This window comes from Schistocerca serialis, chromosome 6 (genome assembly GCF_023864345.2).
Source record: "Schistocerca serialis cubense isolate TAMUIC-IGC-003099 chromosome 6, iqSchSeri2.2, whole genome shotgun sequence".
Classification (NCBI taxonomy): domain Eukaryota; kingdom Metazoa; phylum Arthropoda; class Insecta; order Orthoptera; family Acrididae; genus Schistocerca; species Schistocerca serialis.
This window is the reverse complement of record NC_064643.1, coordinates 761056228-761072749: the sequence shown is the minus strand read 5'-3', so window position 1 is coordinate 761072749 and position 16522 is coordinate 761056228. Positions and strand designations below refer to the sequence as shown.

The window sequence follows — 16522 nt, the reverse complement described above, 5'->3', positions numbered from 1 at the left end:
ACACAGCTTTAGGCTCGATTCATACGGTGGGCAACGTCACGTTAACGTCAGTGACGCACACACCGTCAAAAATCCACTTGCATTCACACTGGACGGAACGTCAAGCGATGGCAAAACTTCAACCACGTTTTGGGGCGTTATTGGAAACTCGCAGAAGTGTTCACGAGAGAGGATGGCGGACATTGTATTTGGTCTTGATGAATTTGCTACGATTGCAATTGCTTTAGATGATGAGGAAAGGGAGCGGAAATTGGCAAGGCAATCAAAACGAACGTGGGCGAAGAAAATGATTTTGAAGAGAATGTGTGAAGGCGAATATCACACATTGTATAGAGAGCTGCAAGAAGAGGAGACGTCATATTATAAATATTTACGAATGTCGAGACAGCAATTTTTTAATTCGCTGTCTTTGATAAGCAGCAGCATCAAGAAAGCAGACACAAACATGCGCCGTGCAATTTCTCCACGAGAAAAACTAATGGTTTGTTTGAGGTGAGTCCGATGCTTCAGCTTTGAGGGTTCCTGTTCTGTACCTTTATACGTATTTTATAGAACAGAATATTTATTGTAATACTGGACACTATCAACAAATTGATCTATAGGCTAAACATTCACAATTTATGGCCCCTTGTTATGTAGATCTAAATCTGCTACAGTTCGTCCTGCATAAACTTTGGCACTACAGAGAACCAACTGCACACTGTATATGAATGTGGAACATCGAACTTTTACTGTAGTTGTATTTAAATAAGCTGTATCCATACGAAATGTTGAGTGAGACTCAGTACCAGAAAGTATGTAAATAAATACTATACATAAGTAAACTACTAGCCAAAATGACTATGTGGCGTAGGGTACTCATATTTGCTTCGCAATGATAAGTATTACATATAAACATGCTCGAAATAAACTTTCACGACTCGCGAATAATTGTGAAATTGGAAAGCAGGAAGGCTCTAACCTCTGCTAAGCGTTTTCGCCTCCTAATCGTGAGTACATACATACATAAATAGATGCAAGTGCGATGTTATACATCTAAATACATTACATACAAAATAAATATAATCTGCAGTAGGCCTACAATATTCACACCGTTATTTACCTGGGCGACCGATAAGCAATCCAATTTTCTTCCATATTTCTTCTTTAAACAAAGTGTCGCTGTATTGTTTGCAGCTCATGTCATACGACTTATCGTCGCTCATGTTTATATAAAAACATTTTATAACTAAAAACTCAGTAGACATTTTCGATGTGGAGAACACTGCTAACAGAATCAAACAACAGACAGAAAAGTAACAGCCAATCGTAATCAATTCGCCAACCACGTGACCCCCACCGTCAACGTCAAACTATTCTTTCGAAGTATACCGGCCGGCAAGCAAACTGACGTTGACGTGACGTTGCCCACCGTATGAACCTCGCCATTTGAAAGCGTTGGACGAATATTTTGACGTCACGTGACCCGCGTTGACGTTGACGTGACGTTGCCCACCGTGTGAATCGAACCTTACCCTCTACATAATCATGTGGCCTACGAGAGCTTTGTTGTGGCACGTTGCTCATTTCTTCATTCAAGTTATGTTGCCGCCTTACACAGCACAACGTTTCACCTGGTTCTCAACTTAAAATTACGGTATGTAATTCGAGTACTACTTGGTCATGGTGCAGTTGGTTCCATTGTATTTGATATAATCAAAGTACAGTGGACACTCAACTACCCGACTCGTGACCATCCGGTATCCGTACTGTCCGACTTACTTAGAAAACAACATAATAATACTACTCCACAGGAAAATGATTCATTTATTGAACAGACTATTTTTCCCAAGTTCTAGCAAGCACACGCTGGCAACAATGCTGCGTGGCCTTTCAAAATGTTGTGTAAATATTTCTTTGTTTCTAACACATCTGGAGTCATAATTGTAATATTGTATAAATTACCAGAACCCCTCTCCAAAAAACGATACCTAGAAGCGTTCGTAAGCAACAATGAAAACACGTATGATGCAGCTTTCTTGACAACCCTGTGTTCTTTGTTCTTTCAGTTGCATATCCGACGGCCTAAGTGCGTGAGTTGTTAAATTTTTGTTTGTAAAGTCCTTTGTGCTTTAATCAAAGAGTCCGAAATGGGTGATGAACCGTTTTATCTGTTGTCCAGCTTTACGTTTCGCCACATTAGGCCGGATAATCCGGAGGCTACTGAATGTTCAGTTTCTAACATCCTACATCAAAAATTTTTTTCCATAAGTTCACGGGAACAGCGTGGATGGGTGATCTAGGTTAAGAGACAGGCGCTGCATATCGAAAGAAAGCCGAAGAAAAAAGACAGAAGGATAGTAAACTTTTACAGAAAATACCGCTACTGGCCTCATATTTTAGTGGTAAAAGTGAAACTGAACCGTGTAGCTTTGAAGATACAGTTTAAGTTACTGTTCAAAACAGTAACAGTGAAAAATGTAGCTCTGTAAGTGCAGATGAAATTTAGAGAATACAGAAGTTCTAACTTTCGGAGTTCTGTAAGGATATAAAGAATCTACATGCTCGAAATCCTATTCCCAGTAATGACCAACTTTATTGGGAAAACAATGACCAGACACTGGTTTACTTAGTTATAAATTGTATTAATCAAAACAAAAATGCTTAATTTTCTGTGTCCTTAGGCGACACACCAACGGCTCTCAGCGATTATGTACTATGCAGCAGAATTGTTTCAGAGGGTTTTGGTGATTGGGGAAATTTTCAAACGTGAATATTTTACATATTTTCCTAACCGAGTGTCTTAATTCTGTGTACTGTCCTAAATTATTCAATGATGCATCTCAATTTTCAATATCTGGTTTCAGTGATTGGTGCACATCTTAGGGGTAGCATTTCGTGAAGGCGAAGAGGCATTTGGCTTTGTGGAAAATGGAAATTTCGTGATGTTTTTGGAATTAATTGTGGAATATGATTCTGTTTTGGCTGACCATAAAGCTAGTTTTGGTAACCGTGGAAAAGGATTTACTTCATACTTGTCAGCAACAGATGAAGATTTAGTGTGTCCTAAGGGAGCATCAGTGACCGAAAAAATTATCTAATGAAGTTATTTTTTTAAAAAAATGCACAATAATTTCTACACAAGATATATCGCTTAATGACCAGTTAAGTATAATAATTAGACACGTAAATGAAGGTGAGTTCTCAGTTGAAAGATGTTTGTGTTTTTTTTTTAAATCTAGGTCACGATGGAGAGAAGCTTCCTGAATAAGTTTTGAATACCTTAAAATTACTTCGACTGAAATTTGACAACTGTAGAGATCAATCACACGATAACGCAACCTACATGTGTTTACAAGCAAGACTCAAGGATCGAAACTCATAATTTTCTTCGTTCCATGTTTGGCTTGCCTGCTGAATTTAGTTGGCTCACTAACTGCTCGATGCCGTACAGCAGCAGCCCGTTTTTTTGTTTTTTTTATTTTATTGTTATTTGAGACGATTCAAAGTTTATGAACTTCTTTTCAGATTCTAAAAGCAGATGGAACATTTGGAAACTTTTTTTGATTCTGTGAGTGTGACACAGCATACAGCACGATGCTGAGTACGTGGGGGTGCAAGGAAGAGTTTAAATGCACTTTGGAAAGCTATGTTTTCTTAAGAATAATTTTAGAGAATGAGAGTCGTATAGTTAGATGTGAAGCTGAAGTTGGTCTTAGAAAGTTAAGTAGCATTAAGGTAGCTTTAATCAGTGTGGGTTTGTATGCTGCAACAGTTTGGCCAAGCTGTGAAAAACTGCGAGCCGAGGATGTTGACATTTCCACTTCTGTTGAAATGCTGACACTCTTGCAGTGTATTTTTTTTAGCTGAGCTTCAGACATCTTTTTCAATTCATAGGGATCCGGATGAAAAACTTATGGAGACCAGGAATTTGGAATCAGTTCCACATCCACTAGCTGCTGAGAATAAGGAAAGGAAACTTAAAATTAAACACAAAAAATTCTTTGATGAATTATCTGACTCAGAAGGCAAACAAAAATGTCCTGAAGAAGAAACAGGATCAGATTGTGTTGAAACCTGGTAAAGAATGAAAATATCAAATACAAATTCTTCAAGATAAGTTGCAAAAGAGAGTCAATGTTTACAGAGATCTAACTTAAGGTTTTCCTCCCTCTCAAATATTGCTGAACTAGAAACTGTTCAAATTTATGATGCTGCAGAGAAGCTTAGAGCAGTCTCCAATTCTGATTCTGACATAGAGAACAACTTTGATGAAGTTCAAAAGCTATCTGTTGTGTATGAAGAAAGGAGATGTTGATATGTGGTCTTCTCTTCCATTTCTCTGTAGAATTTTTTAAATGGGGAAGTTTATCTAAATGTGTTGGCTGCACTCATGACTAAATGTGTAGGCTAGACAGCACTCAAGACTACAACTGTACTCCAGCAACAAACAGTTCAGTTGTAAAGGCTCTTTTCTGTTTTAAAAGTATTAAGAACTATCTACAACAACAACAAAAAATAAGAACACTTGATCAGTCTTGTAGCAATACACATACAATCAGCCATGAGCCAGTCAGTTTGATCTTCAGGAAATATAAAGGTTTCTTTTTTTCCATATAGTATGTTCAAGTTTGATACTTATGTGATAATTTTTCAGTAAAAGGGGATACTGAACTGTGGTAGTTATTTTATAATTTTTGAATATATATATCTTCCACATGTGCTTTGTGTTGTATGTTATTTAAAACGTTAACTAATGTTTATAATTGAAGTTAAGCCCTAAATATGGCCCTGAAAATATGTAAATCACATTCTTGAAACAGAATTCATGTGGAAGTACAGTAACTCAGGTCCTGTAGAACATAAGCAGTATAGTGCTTTTCATTTATTATTATGTTGTACTAACATGAAGCAACGGAAGAACCAGTTAACATGAAAACACTTCTTTTTAACAGATCTATTTTCCTAAAGCTGTGCATGTAAACAGGCATAATCTGTACGGTATCACTTCAGGCAGGGAGGTTACCTTCATAGTCTCGGATGTTATGGAATTAAGCACACGTTAAAATTCAGGAATAAGTAATGATATTTATTTTTTTATTTTCTCCAAAAAAATTCCTGTCCCAAGATATAGGCCTCCAAAAATGACACTGCGAACTCTATTTTGAAGATGTGGATTCCAGAACTTTTTTTTGAATTCTGTATCTCTGTAACAGTTCTAGATATTTTGTTAGTTTTTTTTATTTGAAAGATTAGTGCTTTATGATTACAATGGTATCCTCCGTTTGGACGTGTCAGTCAAATTTCATTTACTGTCACCTTTTGAATTTTTTTATAATTTACAGAAAAAATTTTTTCTCGAAAATGCCAATCCAGAAAATTTTTCTGTTGATTAGTATGGTACCATGTAGTACTATATTCTGTAAAGGAGAACTTCAACTTTTAAATTGGACAGGTTTTATTTTAAAAAGTCATTTTTTTAACTTTCGAGGGTAATGTATGTCTTCACTGAAGTTGTTTCTTATTAATTTCTTTGTTACAATATTTATTTTTATCCCGTCAGAGGTTCGAGTCCTCCTTCAAGCATGGGTGTGTGTATTGTCCTTAGCGTCAGTTAGTTTAAGTAGTGTGTAAGTTTAGGGATCGATGACCTCAGAAGTTTGGTCCCTTAGGAATTCACATACATTTGAACATATATTCCTATTGTCTTTGTTGCATTATTTCTTATCTCTTTGTTCTTTGCAGTTATTTCTTTTCACTTTCATTGTTACAAATATTTCTTACACTGTGTTGTAGTTTCTTGTCAGTTTCTTTGTCGTGGTTGTTCATTGCAGGTTTCCGTATTGTAGTTGTTCAGTGCTAATTTGTTTACTGAAGAGGCTTCTAAGAAATCTGAGACCATCCAATGAGTTCTGTGTTTTTCGAGGAATTTGCCAGTTGACACAGTTGCATAGTGTTTCGTGAAAAGGACTGTTTGAAATATCTTCTGGCCGGGGCCACTGTTGAGTGAAGTGTGCTGACTATTTTCATATCAATAAAAGAGTGATATATATGACAAACAAAAAAACAGACTTCGTTCAGTTTGGGAATAGGTGTTCTCATTTGAAGACTCTGTTTCAGAGTGAACATGTTTCCAGTGACGACTTTTTGTGTTATAAGTTTTTTGACAGAGTAACAACAATGATAGTATCTGAACAAGGTGAAGCTTCCCATGGTGCAGATGATGCATCTGCATCTGTAGAGGAAGAATTAAATACCCTGAATCAGTCAACTACGGAGGTAGGTGTTAGTCCTGTTATGAAACCGTGGTCAGTAAAGTCAAGTCATAAGTACTATGCATCAAGAAAGTGCAGAGAAATTCCTAAAGCTATGGATGAATACACTACAGCAAAACTGACCACACCCTTCAAAGTAGAAATTCAATCTTCAGAAGAAAATGAACCAAAGCACATTTTTGAAGAAAACAATTTTGAACCACGTCGCATCAGTATCAAAGTACATGTTAGACAAATCAAGAAATGTAAGGTCTGTAAAAGGAGCCTTTAGTCATCCTATAGAGGCAGCTCAAGTTCAAGTGCAGTCATTTTGCCTGGAAGATAAACAGGACTGTTCTCGCCAGAGTGCTAACAAAAAAGACACTATAAAAGTTGAAGGTCAAAAAGTTGTGAAAGTGAAGAGGTACATGACTCTCAGTATTAAAAAAACTTTTGCAATTTATAAGAGCAACTATACAACTTCACATATTGGAAGATCAAAATTTTATGCACTATGACCTAAGTGGGTATTTCTGCACCCACCTAGAGATGTCTATTTATGTGTGTACTTCGCGAATTTTGAACTTTGTGTGCTAACTTTGAAGAACTTAATGGAGCACATGACATATGACAGCTTGGTTGGGTGTATGAAGTCATTGGTAGTCTGTGACGTAAAGTGAGAGACTTGTTTGTTTCAAGAATTTGGTGACTGCCCTGGAAAGGGAGGATTATCTTTACAGACACTTGGCCTGCAGATAACTCTGCAGAAATTACATATGCGACATGGGAGAAAAATAAACTAATTAAGAAAACTGTTGTGTTTGACAGTTTCAGTGATGAACTTGGTAAATGATCAGTGAAAGCAGCAATACACCAGCACCTGAAGAATTTGCAACAACAACACATTGCAGAAGTGAAAGAGTGTGTACAGGCTGAAGAACTGTGTTTAGTGCTTCACCGTGATTTTCCTGAGAACTGGTCTGTAATTCTCCCACAAGAAGTACAAGTGTGTCAATTCAATTCAATTCAATTCAATTTTTATTATCACATAACATGCCTTATACAATCAAAGATTGTGACATCAGGTGACTTGTCAGTTTTTACACTATATATAACAATACTAAAAATAGACAATAAACTAATAATATACATGGTGTAACATCTTGAAAGAGGTATTTTAATTACAATTATAATGCATTGTTACCATTCATGAAATCTTCTACACTATAGTAACATTTATCTTTCAGATATTTTTCCAGGTCTCTTTTGGTGCCTTTTATATTTGGGTCATCCATATCTTTCCATATTTTATTTACAAATTTCATGCCCATATAGTATGGGTTTTTTTCATATGATTTTAAACGGTGGGTAGGTAACATGTAGCTCGTTTTATGTCTTGTATCATATTGATGCAAGAAGAAGTTGCCCTCAAAAAGTTGTGGGTTTCTTTTCGTGAAAGTGAGAGTTTCATAGATGTATATGCTTGGAATGCTCATTAGATCCAGTTTTACAAATAAAGGTTTGCAGTGTTGCTTTGGTTTTGCTCCCACCATTGCTCGGATGATTTTTTTGTAGTCTAAAAGCTCTAAGTAAATTTGTTTTTTCAGACCCCCAGAAAATTATACTATACCTAATGACTGAAACAAAATATGCATTATATACAGTTTTTCTTACAGCTAAATCAGTAATACTATACAAGATATTCATAATATATACAAGGCTATTCAGTCGACCCAGTATGTTATCCACATGGCGACTCCATAACAGGTTTTTATTGACTAACACGCCAAGGAATTTGACACAGTCTGCAGTCTCTAATTTTTTGTCCATATACCTTATTTCACTTATAGACTGTGCAGATTGTTTTGTGGTAAAATGAACAATTTCTGTTTTCGTAAAATTTAATGTCAAGTTATTGTTTTTGACCCATGCCTCCACTTCCCCAAGTGTTTGTTCAATATGACGAATTAGGTCTACCTCATTTTTACAACAGACTACAGCTGTTGAGTCATCTGCATAGAGGATAGTATCAGACTGGACCTGACATGGCATATCATTAATATAATATAGAAAAAGCAGTGGCCCTAATATTGAGCCTTGTGGAACACCTAATTGAGTGTTTTTCCAGCCAGAGAGAAATTTCTTGCCGTTGATGTTAATAAGTACTCTTTGTTTTCTGTTTGCCAAGTATGATGACATCCAGCTAAGAGATTTGCCTTGAAAACCATAGCGTGCCAATTTTTGGAGAAGCAGGTCATGATTTACTGTGTCGAAGGCTTTGGACAGGTCACAAAAGATGCCTGACACACACATTCTATCATCAAGACATCTGCTGACTTTTGTGACTAATTCATTTATTGCATGGATTGTGCTGCGGTCTTTTCTGAAACCATATTGATTGCCTAAGATAATGCTGTTAGATGAATTGTGATTTTCAATCTGATCACATGCAGCTCTTTCAAATATTTTTGAGAAAATTGGTAACAGTGAGATTGGCCTATAGTTGCCCAATTCATCTTGTTTGCCTTTTTTGTGTATGGGCCGAACTTCTGCATATTTTAATCGATCTGGGAAACATCCCTCATCAAATGATTGGTTGATTATGAAAGAGAGTGGATATGCAATACTGTGACGGACTATTTTTATTATTTCAGTGGGGACCTCATCCCACCCCGCAGATTTTGAATTTTTTAGGGACATTATGATTTTGATGACATCTGAGATGGAAACATGAGAAAACTTAAAACATGTGCAATTGCTATCTGTCATATTGGGCTTTGTATTTGGTGGTGAACAGTCACCAAATTTGTTACAATTTATGAAAAAGTCATTGAATGATTCACAAATGGCACTGGGTTCTGTAACAGCTCTACCATTAATCACTATTTTAGAAGGGCATTTTCTCTCTGCCTCACTGCCAACTTCACTTCTTATAACAGACCAAACAGCTTTTGATTTGTTTTTTGCATTTGTAATGAAGTCGTTATTTGCAGTACGTTTTGTTAGTTTAACTATTTTGTCAAATGTTTTTTTGTATGTGCTTACATACTTAAGAAATTGAGGGCTTCGATTTACTTTTGCCTCCATATGCAGTTTCCTCTTAGTAGCACTAGACACTCTAATTCCTTTTGTTACCCAGGATCTACTTTTTTGGGACCTGGTCCTCACTGTTACAAAAGGGAAGCATTCATTGAATACACCCAAGAATTCAGTTAAAAAGTTATTGTAATTGTCACTTGTGGAAGTGTGTTTGCTGACTGTCCACTTGGTTTGGCTTAGTTTTTTGGAAAATACTTCCACATTTTCTTGACTGAAATTCCTACATCTTTTTGTTGTGCAGACTGAATTTTGCTTCGGTAGTGATACAAATAGTGCTTTATGGTCTGATACTCCTAAATCTAGAAGAAATTTTTCTTTTACATAATAATTATAACTACTTACAATATTGTCAATACATGTTGCAGAGCTTGCTGTAATTCTTGTATACTGATCGAAATTGAGATTGGAGTAATGACCAGGTTTCAATTTTTACAGGAGTGGCATATTTTCATAACAGTTTTGTTGGCAATGCACAAAATTCTTCAACTGCAAGTGGGGGCAGAGAAGTCCAGCATTATTTTTGATGGTGCTCCTAGTCATTTTAAAAATCGTTACCACCTGTTTGAATTGAGTAAGTTGCTTGTGCCAACTGACTGGGTATACAGTGCTACTGGTCATCGGGAGGGGCCTTGTGCTGGTGTAGGAGGCCTGCTGAAGCACCACGCTACAAAACATAAATTCTCCAGACCAAATACAGCTGAGATTTGGAATGCTGAGGATTTTACGCGAGTCGTGAAATCTTACATATCCACAGCCCTCATTTTTTGTCCAAAGAGGAAACTGAAGAATTCTGTGATCAGAAAGAAGAAGAATGGTCCAAACAAACTACTCCAGTGAAAGGAACTCAGAAGACACATTTTTGGACTCAAAGTGATGGGCGAACCCATATTGCACACACTTTAAAGAGCAAGAAGAAGAAATTTCGTTCCTTCGACAAGCACCTCAGAAACAGTAGGATAATATTCAGATTCACAACCTGAGAAGATGGATGTTTCTGACATGTGTGTAGGACTGTGACTAGTGAACTGCAGAGATTATAGACACCAGTTATGAGTTAAACGAAATTGTAGTGAACTTTGTGCTACCACATGGAGCAGCTGCTGGATATAGTTTTCCAGCTGAAAGACACAACAATGCCATCAGTGCTCACTTCCCGTTCACAATGTTTTGAATATTGTTCCTCATATTGGTTCAACAGGAAGATATCACTCTATATCAAAGGAAGATGCTGAACCAGTGGAGCACATTTTTAGTTAATTGACTTGCTAATTTCAGTACAAAACAGAGCGCGCAGAAATTGTATAAATTGAAACCTTTAAGTCTTCAGACCTTTCGCATGCATTTTGGAACCATTTAAAATGCTTGAAAAATGAGTGTCTTACTCATCTTTCAAAATTAACATTATGTTAAATAAGGTTAGGTTTTGATTTTTATGAGCCTGTTATGTGATAATGTGGTAATAAAACAGGTTTTATGGATAGCAAAAATTTCAATTGGTTATAAAACCTGTTCAAGCTAAAAGTGGAAAATTTCCTTTTCAGGGAATGTAGACCTATATAGTACTAACCAACAGAAAAAATCATGATTTTAAGGATTGGGATTTTTGAAAGAGAAACATTTTCCGTAAATTATAAAAAAAAAAAGTTCAGAATGCTAGAGTGAAAGAACTTAGGCAGATAAGTCCAAATGCAGGTTTTCTTTGTAATCATAAAGCAATTATCTTTAAAATAAAAAAAATACCAACAAAATATCTAAAACTTTTAAAATTTTTTTCCAAAATTCGCATCTTAACAATGGTATGCACAATGTCATCTTTGGAGGGCTGTATCTCGGAGCAGAATTTTTTTGGGAAGAAACAAAAAAATATGTGTTCCTTACTTAGTCCTTCATTTTAACATACGCTTAACTCGATAACATCTGAGACTTTAAAGGTAAGATTTTTTTTTCCTAACCTGCCTATATTGATATGGACTATGCCATAAAAAGAACTGTGTTGATTTATTTATGGATTGTGTTTCAATTCTTGATAATTTATGAAGATTGTCTAATGTATTTTTTTTTTTTTTTGGCCTTATAGGATGGTTATTGGGGACTTTCAGCAACAACCCCTTGTGAACCTTGTGGCTGTGATCGTATAGGTTCTATTAACACTTCCTGTGATCAAGTTACTGGTCAGTGCCATTGTAAATCTGGAATCGGAGGGAGGATTTGTGATACTTGCCTTCCACATTATTATGGCTTTTCTGTTTCTGGCTGTTCAAGTAAGTTCACCTTTAAAATGATTTATTGTACTAGCTCTCTATTGGGCATCTGTCAAATTTTTCACTTATAATTAAATCTCTGCTCCTTTTCTTTTATAACCCTGAAATTTCATGTATGCCATACCTGTCATTCTTTCCAGAATCTCTCTATTTTAGAATTTATGACAATATTATGGAAAAGTTATTACTTTGTAACCATTTCACTTTTCACAAGAATGATAAACTTATTACAGTGAAGTCTTCATTTGAATAAATTACTCCTAGGTAGAATTTACAACTTAATATTTCTTAGCTTATAAACACTAGTGAACTTTTAATGTGCTGGAGTGAAATGCAGTACACTGGATCCAGCCAGCAAATGAGTAAAGAAGCTTAAGATCCTCTTCTATGCTGACAAATTGCTACAGCATTAGAAAATTATAAATAAAGCCAAATCATTAAATATTGTCCTTTTTTTTAATTGTGAGTGATGACTGTAATATGGTTAATGAAAAAAATTGCAGCAGCTTTCCTTTACATAATTGCCTGTATGAGTGCTACAGAAAATTTATTGCTGTAATACAGGAAATTTTCTGATATTTATGATTTTTTTGCATAATACTGCAAGTAAAGTGTTAGCTCTATCTGCAGAATATATCTTTTTATAAGGTTTTTCCAATAGTCATGTTGGATTTGTTCATTCAGATCGATAACAAGGAATACCCTGCTGTGGTACAATTGTTTTGATTGATTTATCCCCTAATGAAAATTCTTACAGATGTGAAATGCCTGAGTCCGTAAGCACATAAGGAAAATGGGTATGGACATTTTCCATGGAGAATTCTTATGAGAAAACATTTTGCAAGGTAGATGCCACATTTTTTGAATGCTGACCAAAAACAATCGCAAAAAAAAAATATCGTCTATGTTAGGACCTTTTAAGAAAGAATCCAACAAGTTGTTTCATCTGAGTTGTTAATGTGGATGAAATGTGGGTCCACCACTTCCCATTAGAAATGTAACGGCAGTCATAGCATTGTGTGAAAGCTGCGGCCCTGTACCAAAACAAGTGAACTTGATTTCATCTGCCAGAAATATTACAGTCAGCATTTTCTGAAATGTTAAAGAAATTTTTCTTATTCACAGCATTGTAATGGTAAAACAGTAACTGGCAAATATTACACATGCATTTGGGACCTCGTGCTTGAAAAATACGTTTGAAGAGACCTGGGTTGCAAAAGGATAAAAGTCTTCACTTTTCAGAAAAAATTATTTATAAAGTATCAATTCACAAGGGTGTTTGATAACAGATAAACAGAGGCATTTAAAATGGAAATTATTCTAACAATAAGTGTTGTGCCATTAATGGCATCCCACTTGTATGGGTGGAGTCTTACCATTATAATAGAAAGGAGATGATCCTATTGGTGTCACAGGCATGACACCAAGCTCAGAATGAGGGAACATAACATATAGGGTGCTACAAGGATCAGTACGACTTAAATGGGCATCCAAAAACTGCAATGTTTTCTTAAGTTACAAGCACACCAATAAAAGGCCAAAATCAACCTTAGCGGGCAGTCCGCAGCTCGTGGTCGTGCGGTAGCGTTCTCACTTCTCATGCCCGGGTTCCAGGGTTCGATTCCCGGCGGGGTCAGGGATTTTCTCTGCCTCGTGATGACTGGGTGTTGTGTGATGTCCTTAAGTTAGTTAGGTTTAAGTAGTTCTAAGTTCTAGGGGACTGGTGACCATAGATGTTAAGTCCCATAGTGCTCAGAGCCATTTGAACCATTTAGAACCTTAGCGGGCACAGCCCAGATGACAGCTGAACAGACCTACAAGAGGTTCACATCTAACAGCTTGTAATTTCACACTCAGATTATGGGAATTGTAAACAAGCATTGATAACTGTTAGCTCCAGAAGTAGACTCACTGGTCATACGCTATATTAAAAACTGTGTGTAAAATTGCTTGGAATCCAGATGAATAACAAGTTAAAATTAAGTGCACCTAGATAAACTAATTAAGAAGCTCAGTTCAACATGGACCTCTCTTCTGGGGCAGTGCACCTAAAGTAAATAAAGCCAGACTGGACTGTAACAATATTGTGTAAAGTAGACAACCAGACATCTTACAGAAACTTTTTCAAATACCTTGAAATCTTACACTCACTTCCCAATAAATGTACTCATTAATGTTTTTTGTTGTTTATAATAAAGATCAGTTCCAGCTGAGCTGTGATTTAGGTGATCACAGTACAGAAGACAAAAATAATTTTCATGAAGACTTTGCATCCATATCTAGGGTTCAGAATAGAGTTAGGCAAGAAATTTAACAATTTTCCAGCTAATATAAAGTAAAGCACTGGGAATCCCTATTAGTTTAAAAGTAAATTAAAAACAGATCTCATTGACCACTTATACTACAAATTATCCAAATGTCTAGAATCAGGACTTTGCATCTGTACTCCACAGACCTCTGTGAAGTTCAAGGCAGAGGGTAGTTCTGATTGTAGCATTTCTTTGAGTTCAATTCACAAATGGAGCAAGGGAAAGATGATTGTATCAGTGCCTCTGTGTGCGCTGTAATTAATCTAATCTTGTCCTTACGATCTGTAGGGGTGTGATACATAGGCAGTAGTTGTATATTCCTATAGTCATTATTTAAGGATACAGAGTACTTTTCTGGCTCAAGATTATGTAAAAATCAACACCTATTTCTTTCAGGCACTGTTTATAATGTACATGTTTTACAGACTTTTTGTTGATATCAGGCAGTGCAGCACACTTTCTAAACAAATTAGAAATATTTTGAATATTTTTGAACCTGCTTACTGTTGTTAAAAAAATTACAAAGAAATTGATGCAATTTTTTGTCCAAAATGCTTCTTCAAATTGAGGTACCATTCAATTCAATGTTATACATTTGAAAGAGACCAAATTTTTACCAGATATGCATGACATGGTGGCTGATGTACTAGACCTATTTAATTCCACCTACTATGTATATTACAGGGATAAAAAATATCACATACATTTTAATTTTTATAATTTTTTTTCTAATAAAAATGTTAATTTCTCTATAATTTAGTTGATTCTGCAATAAAGCTTAGATCTACTGCATAAGTATGGACTACTGCAAGTTACATAAAAAAATTAGAGCAATGATTTATAAAATTTAGGAAATATTTGTACCTGAATTCTGCAAAATACAGCCTGCGGGAAATTGCGAATGAAGATATGAGTCCAATTAAACTGTGCGTCAGAACATTCCTGAAGCATAGTTTTCATCCTGTAGCATTTCTTCATCTTCAAGCTTCATCTTGGCATTCCTTTTAGCACTTCTTGCTTCTTTGGTAACTTGAAGAACAAATCTTTCAGCTTTATGCGTCCATTGTCTGTCACAAATACGCAATTGATCTTCCATATTAGAGCCACATTTTATGCCTGCAATGGTTGAAACTTTCATTTGTATTATGAGTGCGCCCAGGAAGACATTTACTAAGCAAAACAGGGTCACTCAGGTCTTAAAAAATTTGTTTTATTTCGTTCATAACAGGCTCAGGAAGGGAACGCTTATGTGGTATCTTTGACCACTTTCTTTTGCTTTTTGGTAACCACACCAAGAATCACAGCAGCCGTAGTCCCATACTCCACCAGAAGATGGAGCTACATTCACCCCAAGAATCTGCTCCTTTAGGACAAAGTCCATGGACAGGGTGGTCATCTGTGGACAACTTATGAAAGTAGGTGGCCCATACAGGCTGTAACATCATTCAGAGGTGCAGTTCGTCTAATGGCCAGTCCATAATAACTCTTAAGAAGATCTATTTCAGTTTCTATCAATCTGCTTCGGCCAGACACAGATTTTCCATCAGATAGCAACTTTCCTTTCATTTCTCTTTGTAGCTTCCTGAATCTAGCTCCCATCCTCTTTTGCACATGTCCACAACACTCCACTATAAACATTGAACTCATTAACTTTATTGAAAGCTTTAGAGTCCCCATCGCATAGGTACTTTGTACATCTAACGTTATAAAAGGGCACCGACCTCTGAAATATTTGTAGAGCTCCATCACACTCCATACCTCTACTGTAACCATCATAATTCTTAGAACACTGATGTTCAATATGTCATTCAGTGTTACCATGGCAGGTGTAGCAGTACTTAGATAAGCACTCAACACCAACAACTTTTCCATTCTCCAGAGAAGTAGCACTCGCAACACCATTCAACGAACGATGTCCTCGATGTTGCTGTATCCCGTCAAGTGCAACAGCAATGTCCCTGGTTCCATTAATATTTACAGTTTCTTCTACTGCACATTTCATAGATGCTTTAGACACAGCTGTCAAGGCACGTAAAAGTATTTTTATGTACTTGCTGAACCTACTGGGAGGAGGAGGAAGGTCCATCAAACCACAAAATATTTGAGCAGCCTTTTTTCCTTTTCCTCTTGCATGCATTGCATACACTTACTTCAAATTCACATCATATGAATTATGTACAATGTTCGAACTCATTTTTGAGGTAGATTTATTGCAGGATCTGCACAGAACAACTAATTTTGATGATAAACTCTTCCTGCTACTTTGTTGTTCAGTTATTTCCAGACAGCCTACTCCAACACATTGTTTACATTGTGCCACTTCCTTTATCAGAGAAGATAAGATGCCCACATCAACAACAGCAAACCCACTACAAACAGCGTCATTGTTAACACAGCTGCTTCCAGTGTCTGTCTTCCTAGCTGCTCAATACAGAGCTTAGCTTCAAGTGACACGGAGCAGAAGTTAGTTTCCCGTAGCCTCTGCACTGAATTATCACACATTTTGACTTCACACTGTAGACACTGCACATCGGAGAACTCATGTCTCTGAACTAGCAACTGCGTATTGAATGCTCTCACATGACAAACAATAAAATTGGTTGCAGCACTGGTTACTTAA

The 16522-nt window shown here is 36.3% G+C and overlaps 1 protein-coding gene across 1 annotated transcript in view; it reads left to right on the top strand.

Annotated features, from left to right (window-relative positions):
* LOC126485073 (laminin subunit alpha-1) overlaps positions 1-16522 on the top strand; it is a 715911-nt gene that overhangs the window by 495108 nt on the left and 204281 nt on the right. The window contains exon 15 of the mRNA XM_050108676.1: positions 11410-11593. Coding sequence (XP_049964633.1) covers positions 11410-11593 — 184 coding nt within the window. The remainder of the gene's footprint in view (positions 1-11409; positions 11594-16522) is intronic.